Source organism: Acomys minous (assembly GCF_964271855.1).
Source record: "Acomys minous genome assembly, chromosome: 6".
Taxonomy (NCBI): domain Eukaryota; kingdom Metazoa; phylum Chordata; class Mammalia; order Rodentia; family Muridae; genus Acomys; species Acomys minous.
The window spans coordinates 45394219-45402771 of record NC_140487.1 but is presented as its reverse complement, the minus strand read 5'-3'; the positions used below and the strand labels follow the sequence as shown (position 1 = coordinate 45402771).

At 40.3% G+C, this 8553-nt stretch overlaps 1 protein-coding gene across 2 annotated transcripts in view; it reads left to right on the top strand.

Moving 5' to 3' along the window:
• The first annotated feature begins 4939 nt into the window (after positions 1–4939).
• The window catches only part of TNIP3 (TNFAIP3 interacting protein 3), a 40953-nt gene continuing 37339 nt past the window's right edge, over positions 4940–8553 (top strand). For both annotated transcript variants that reach the window (XM_084785355.1, XM_084785354.1), the window contains exons 1-2: positions 4940–5147; positions 7965–8042. In XM_084785355.1, the coding sequence (XP_084641481.1) occupies positions 5103–5147; positions 7965–8042 (123 nt within the window). In that variant the 5' untranslated portion in view covers positions 4940–5102. The remainder of the gene's footprint in view (positions 5148–7964; positions 8043–8553) is intronic.

The window sequence follows — 8553 nt, the reverse complement described above, 5'->3', positions numbered from 1 at the left end:
GATGGAGTGGATGAGTGGTAAGATGCCCGGAGAGCACAATGGAAGATGTAACTAGACAGGGGCTTTTTCTAAGTTGTGGAATACTGAGAGGCATTTAAACAGGGAGGTTTCAGAAACCACAGGGCAGTTAAAGCCAACTATTTGCCAGCTATCTGAAGTGGAGCAACAAACAACAAGTGTATAATCAAAATGAAGGAAAACTGCATTCCCACATTGCATTGGAAAATTGTGCCAGATTACCATAATCAAGAATAGTTATCATCAAGCAAATGAGAGAAAAACAAATGCTGGCAAGGGTGCTAGGGAAAGAAAGGTTTACTCACTACAAGTGAGAGTGAAAGCTTGGACAGCGACTATGAAAATCAGTGTAGGAGTTCCTCAGACCAGTAGGAAGAGAACACAATATGATCTAGTTATACCATTTCTGGACACTAACTCAACACACCTCAGAGATGGCAAGTGCACAGCCATATTTATTGTTACCCTGTATCCAATGGCTAACAAGTGGAACCATCCTGGATGTCCTTCAGCAGACACAAGGATAAAGAGGTCATGTATATACACAATAGAATTTTATGTACCCACTAAGAAAAATGAAACATGTCATTCCAGGTGAAATGGACAACCCAGAAATCATGTTTTTAAAAAAATTGGCCAAACTCAGGTAGATGAATATTTCTCATTTTACTCCATATGCAGGTTGTGGTTTCAGGTCTTTATATGATTGTGTCAATTTTATGTGTGCATTCATACATATGTGTGGACAGAGAATCCTGAAAGCATGAACAGGGAAAATGAAGTCTTAAGGGATAGGGGATAGGAGAAACTAGGGGAATGGAATGGAGTCTATGGCATGGAAGTAGAGAGAAAGCTATTTGGGGGAGGATAAAGAGGATCATCCAGTAAAAGAATGGAGGACAGGGAGAGCAGTGGAAGAGGATGATGAATAACAACAAATTAAAGTGATTTAGATGGATGAAAATTCCCTAAGAAAACTATTTCTTGAGGTAACAAAATTTTAATATATAAAAAAGAGTTCTGCTTTCACTTCAAGTCAGGTGGGATGCCACTGGGGGCTATGGGATGTCACTGGGGGTTATGGGATGCCATTGGGGGCTATGGGATGTAACAGATGAAGTATGCTGACATTAAAGTCTCAAGGGAGAGGGGTAGCAGGATGGTGAAAGACCTTAGGGTCTTTCAATACAGTGATGGCTTGCTGTCAGTCCAAAGACTGAGTATCGTAAATAAGGCCACTTCATTTCACTAATAGGACTATAAAATGGTAAAGCCAAGGATGGTTCACAGATACACATAGTCTCAAAAGTGTTCCTGTGGATAAAAGCAGGGAGCAAATGTGTAAACATCTATCCTGAACAAACTATTAAAAGGCATATTTATTCCATGGTCACCTGTCAGTCATCAAACTGGGGATTTTTTAGGTCTTATAGCAGTGGAAAGCTTTTTTTCTTTCTTTTCTGTTTTTGTTCCTTTGTTTTTGTTCAAACGGTCTAGAAAATGTTCATAGAAATTGAATACAGGTACTGAGATACAAACAGGATTTAAAGATGTCTCCAAGACTTTTGGTCTGGAGAGTAAGATTTCACTAATGACAATGGTGAAAATGGATCTTATATGAGAGAATCAGGGAACAGGTTGTGGACAACATGAAAACAGAAGTGATTCTGAAACATCCCAACAGAGATGGCAAGATGGCTATTAACCTGGGGGTACTAGAGTTGTTGCGAGTGAGGTCTGTATCAACTATTTCTTAAATATTTTGATTGGCACAGGATGTTACACATTTGAAATATTACTTTTGCTAGGGTCTATTACCTTGTGTGCAGCTGCTTATCTTTCCCACTCAATAGAGTGTGCATGCGCAGGATGGTTTTTCACTAGAAGGCCACTTTGATCATACAATTGATATGTTTGAGGTTCTATGATAGAAGGTCAAAAGTACTTACTCTGAAATTGGAAGTCTTAAATAGTTTCTGTCACTAGACTTATATGCATGAGACCTAGTTAAAATGGGCTTTTTAGAGCCCTGTGCCTGCCTTTGGCCACTTCTACAGTGTTTATTAAAATGTGATTTTTATTACATGCCCTATCAGCTTTCACTGTATATACAGTCCAGGACAGTAAGTTCTTCCATGACTATTAATGGTGGAAAAGGAACATTCACTATTCTGAGCTGTCACTTGCCTTACTGGCATTAGCACTTATTTGCTGCTTCCATTTACTATCTAATTTGCATGTATATATCACACATATGTATGCATAAGTACTCCTACATATGCTTTTCAACAACTATAGATATACACACATGCATACTGTGCATGTAAATGTCATTGTAAGCAGGGACTTTTGCTTATTTTCCTTTGAAACTCACTTCCAAGTGCATAATGAATGAGACACAAATTATACATTGCCCTTCTCATTTGCCATGTGAAATACTTGATTGGTCTACTTTAAACATCACATTATGATCAGTAGCCAAGCATTTATTTACAATGCCACAGATAGTCATTGTAGGAAATATGGTACTGCTATCACAGTGCCTAATGTTGGAGTTGATCCTTGGACTGCTAAAGCATCTTGCCCCGTCATATACCTTGAGCTGAGGTATGAAGCCAGATGATCTAACACCACAAATAGAACATGTCTCTTCCATGTCCCCTCTCTCCTTCCAACATAGTGCAGGCCTCTCACATTCATACACATCGATCCACAAAGAAGAGATGTTAAAAGCAGTTTGTCCATTTTGATTGCCAAAGAAAGCATCTGCAGCCACACCACGTATTCTTCTCAGACTAATTATGGGAGAATCACTGTTAACACCAATGGTAGTTGCCAATTAGTGACTGGTGATCCCTTTGGTTAATTTTCTCATACTTAAGATATTGCTTTAGCAACTTTATGGTTGAAGATTCTTTAAAATTGCTTTGGACACGTAGAGGCAACTCTTCAGATTCTCTGAAAGTCACCTCAGCTGGTGAGATACATCTCCTGAAACAGAAGATGACCGGAAGCCACACCTGAGAGCAGGTAGAGCCAAGGCACTGAGACCCAAGGAGGAGAAGCTGCTTTTCATGCCTGGGACAGGCCTACTGATGTTTCCATTTTCCTCCAGAAAGGTTGTTTATTCATATGTATCTGGAGTGAGAACTTCAAGGAGCTCAGTGAGCTATTCAGTCTGTACAGCAGAGAGACAGGGGAGTTGGGATGAGAATCGCAAAGCTGTAGGCCTCCACATGGTAGACGCCATCGTATCTCACATGAAGTGCATGCAGGGAAGAACCCAGGGACAGAAAGGCCAAGGGTAACATTCGAAGAGAACATTCTTTTAATCAGTTCAGTGGGTTCATGTTGTTGCAGCTACTATGCCAGTACAACTAACATGAAAAAACATAAAGAAGTTTTAACTATATACACCTCTTTCAGAGCAGGGTTCACAGGACACGGGTATGCGTTGGAATAAAAGTCCTTTCACATGAAAGAGTTTTATTTTTGGTTAGCATGTCTTAGAGGGGATAACACGTCACTATTTAGGAAGCCTTTGTTTCTAGCCTCTAAACTCAGAGCGCGTGTGTATCATATCTTTTACTTATGAACAAAGCTTACTGAAGAACTCTGCAGGAACAGTTTGAATCCCACCGTAAACGCAACTCTTTGTCACTTGTGTGTATCTTTGAAACAGACCGCCCCACCACACACACACCCACCAAACAGCATGAAGTAGACAAATACACTCACAAACCTACACATTTGGAGTGTAGTATAACGGATATTCAGCCCTTTACCCATTTATCAAGATGTGTTGCATATCATAGTGTAGATGCAGAGATGAATACAGGAACAAAGAAACTCACAAGTGCTCCCTCTGGCTGGGAAGAAGAAACTCGATAAAGTGGGGACAAGAGAGATTCTGTGTTCTCCAGGCATATGTGGGGAGGGTACAAAGAGACAAGTTCAAGGGCAAGAGGGAGAAGAGAAAAAAGCCTCACGTCAGAATGTAGGGCTAGACTATCAATCCAATAGATGAAAAAGAAGGAAGGTCAGACTTTGGACTCGCACTCACTTCCTTTTGAAAGTTTTATGCTTCCAGAGTTTGTTACTTTAGCTTACCTGTACATGGGTGTCTCTGTAAAAGACCCCAGTCATGTGACTGAACCTAAAGAGGCTTCTTTTTACTATGAGTTACTCATTCCTTCCTTGTTTCTGTTCCAGAAAGTACAGTCCAAAGCACAGCTCCTGTACCTCCCTCCACCCGCAGGCCCCTTCTGCAGCACTTAGGGAGTCCGCTTTTAGCTGGACGGCCTGTAGCAGGCAGGAGCCACCAATTAAAGCAGACCAAAATGCTGGAGAAAAACTGATTTAATGGTTTAAGCAAGTGCCTTGGTGAAGAGTTCACACCCGGTCTATGGAAAGTTAGTATTAAACCTGAAAGCCTGCCTATCCTTTTTGCCAATACAGAGCACTTGATGGGCAAGCAACACACATTTAAAAAAATTTTTGTTATGAGTTATTTTCTCTTTTGCTTCTGTTAAGAGTAGCACTCACGGGCCAGTGTGACTGATGGTGCCCTCCCTACCCAGCTAAGCTCACAGAAAACCAGACCTGTAGGAAACAGGAAATCAAGCTGTCAAAAGTCAACAGTGACCTAACTGCTCAGGGAAATACAATAGATTATTGGCAGTTAGGCCCCCAAAGAAAGGCTAGGTTTGCCCCAGGCATTCTGTGGGTAAGAACTTCCTCCTCCAGGAAAACTGCCCTTAAAGGAAGAAGTGCAATTTACAAGCATAGCAAGGCTAATCTGTCCTACGACTTAGTCACAGCCTGCCTACTTGAGACATCCTGGGAAATCCCTGTTACATGAACTCTAATAAAAGTGAAGATCACATTTCTCCTCTTGCATCTTCATTCTGTGCCTGCTCCAGTCTCCTGAGGTTGGTTGTTATTCCCTGGCATGAGCTAACACGGACATACGCTTTCCAACGTTTGAGTGTTCTCATCCTAAAAGAGACAAGAGCTTGTCTTTCTTCCTTTTCTTTCTGCTTTACAAGATTCTCAGAAAAGCAGCTTCCTTGTCTTCCTAGGATATGGCGGGACTGAGTGCTGCAGGAGCTTACATGGAGCCCACAGAGGTAAGAGCATGATGCATCAGGATGAGGCGCCCATTCCGAGAGCCAAGGGCACAATGGTCGGTCGTGGGATGACTAGAGAGCGGCAGTAGCATAGTGGAACTGTGTTCTTCAACTAAGACATGCTCTGTATTTTAAACAGCATTATTTGGCATGGGAAAAGTCACTGTCGTCTTCGAACTCACTGGGCTGGGCTGCTTCTACTACATGACAGAATCACATTTGCACAGATTTCTCCCTCTGTGTTATGTGCTTTACATCTTTTTCTTATGTAGATGAGGTTAGTTCAATGTAAAATCTAAAAAGAATGCTTACTGTACAGATGGGCTTATAAATAGGACATTTACCAATAAGGGACTTATCGTATTAATAGATTCAACTAATGCTATAATTTTTTCAGTTATTACAATAATATTCACTATTTCAATGAATTAATCATTGTACTCTCTTACTTTTGTTATATTTTTATTCATTTATTTTGAGTGTGTGCATACACATGTGCCATGGTGCAGCTGCAGAGGCCAGAGGACTACCTGGCAGTTGGTCCTCTCTGTGCACTATGTGGGTCCCAGGCATCAAATGCAGTTGTTTATCTTGGTGGCCTGTGCCATTACCCAGTCATCCAACTTGCTGGACTATCTGAAATTCTTTTTAAAAAGTTAACCAAGAAACTAAATGGAACTCATTTATTTGTTTAGATATTTAATTTGCTGTGTCAAAACTTGAATGATATAGCAGTTGACTTGGCTGTTTTGTAGAAGAAAAAAATACCAAGACATTTTCAACACAGACTGCATTTCTCAGAAAATAATAAGAAGAAATTGTGCAGAAGGAATAATTTTTAATAAGTAGGCCCTTCCAGTGACTAAATACCTTTGTATCTACTATGGTATCAGATGCCTTTGCTAGCTGAAGAAAAACTGAAAAGAAATGCACACAAACATTTACTCCAAATGTGAACCCCTGTGTGTTTGATTGACTCAGCTTGGTTTTAATATGTACCTGAGGCATACAAGCCATGGTACAATGCTGATCAGTGTCTCTAGAAATGCCTGGTGATAAATTTCTTTCACAAACTCTTTCTAGACTTTGTGTTCTCTATCTTCTCTCTGCCTCCAGTTATAATTATTGTTTTAAAATCTCATACATTAGTATTCCTATGGTCACAAGTAGACTTTCTTAAATATTTAGTATAGAAACTTTACTTATAAAGTAAAAGCCAAGAGCCGATGTGTTTTATGATTTTTTTGCTTAGAGAAAATTGCTTGGGGGTTGGAGGATACATGGGATACCAGGGCTAAAAACATGAAAATGTTTGCTACTCACAGTTTTCCCATCACAAATAGGAGGATTTTTTGAGGCCTTAAAGTTCACATTTCCAGGCTTGTGATTGAGTGTTAGGATACCTAGTGTGAGCAGCTCTTGTGAATCGCAGGGCTGGTCTGGTGCTCAGGGTGCTTTCTACTTCCGAGGGTCCCCTGTATCGTGGTCATGCTGTCAGGGAGAATCACACATCAGAGATACCACTGCAGGGCATCTCTGCCTTGCTGAGTTTGGAGCACGCTGCTTAGGATGGGCTCGTAGCGCTTTCCAGATCAAGGGCAGTTTGTGCTTAGTTAGTTCTATTCCAGTATGGGCTAGGATTCTTAGCATCATTGTCCCAGAGAGAAAGTCAAATAACAATGCCAGGCACGGCTGCCACCTAGGCCTTGATGTCACACGTCTGGCTTAGTCAAATGGCTTCTTGATGCAATGAGCTAATATAATCACCTTGTTTATTGACCAACAGAAGGCTGTACTTAGAGTGTGGTCAGCTGAGAAGACGACTCTAAATTAAGAGAAGCAAAAACAAAGAGCACCATCCATTCTGGATAAAATGTTATCAAACCTTGAAGCACTGAGGCATAAATAAGTCAGAAAAATAGTTTAATTAATCATTTCCAATGAAGTCCTTGAAATCCCAAGAGACTTGGCAAACAATCACTTCCTCTGACCATTTCTGGTAAAGACCAATTAAGTCTGGACAGTGTTTCCTGGTTGTTCATGAATGGCGTACAGCATCATGGTTCATGGTAACGACTGCTCCTGAAGCTGAGGACAGAATTCAGGACTGCCTTGGTCACCCACCAAGTGACTCAAGTGCAATGTGTGTAGACTACTGAATTACAGCAAGGAGGCAGGGCTTTTTTTTTTCCTGTTTGTTTTTTTCTGAAAATGTTCCTAGAGGTAGTCCATTTTGCTAGATGGCAGGCAGTTTCTAGAACTTTAGCCCTTTCTTTGAATGAGTATCTCAGTACCTGAGGGAAAGTAACCGAGGACAAAAGTTATTAGTTCTCATTATGCTAATGATACATGATTAGTCTAAATTGGTGCTCTGGTGCCCCACCCAAAAAGGCTCACTAAAATACCTAGAGTCAGATAATCTCCACCTAGTTCTTTGACTTTCTGTGCAATGGCCATAGAGGTAGTACAGTTATTCATAATTCTTAATCAGTTTGATGCACTATGGCTCTATGGGTGGCCTTGCTGAATTGCTTTATCAATTAATTGAAATACATGAACAGTAGATAGTATATTAGGCTGGTACATCAGCTTGTCACTGTGATGAGGTTCTTGGGCACTAAGTTCTAGGAATCAAAATCAGGGCCTTGTGCATGCTAAGCATATGCCACAAAGACACATATCTCTGACTCCCCCCTTGAAATGTTTTTACAAAACATAAGATTTGGCTAGATGTATGAGGTTTTTGAAGAACAGGATCTTTTTTTTTTTTTTTATTTTATAGACTGCTTAATCTCAATCTTTTCTTTTTAATTAAAGTGTGTTCCATCAAGAAGAAAGGACTCAACAAATTCTCTTCAGCAAAAGATAAAGCACTTGGAAAAACAGAGACAAGAGGTAATGTATAAATATTAGATTAATTTGAGTCAGGCATGGTGGCGCATGCCTTTAATCCCAGCACTCAGGAGGCAGAGGCAGGTGGATCACTGTGAGTTCGAAGCCAGCCTGGTCTACAAAGCAAATCCAGGACAGCCAAGGCTAAACAGAGAAACCCTGTCTCGAAAAAACAAAAACAAAAACAAAAATTAGATTAACTTACATAGCCACGTATTAAGACTGAGAATAAAATAAGATAGCCTTAGTCCTTTTATCTCTGTCATTAAGTAGCAAGACTTATCTCTAGAATACTGGACTACACTATTTTAAAAAGAAAAAAGCCTTTAGAAATCATGTTTGTGCGATGACATATGGAAAAGTGCTGATATCATAAATGTGGTAGTTATAACATTCCTTTTGCAATTGTGCCAGTTGACAAGATCGTACACTGTAAGCTCCCTTCATGCACACAATTTCTAAAGGCTTGTATGCAGTGGATTTAAGTTCAGTGACTTCCTGAGTTGAGCACCTA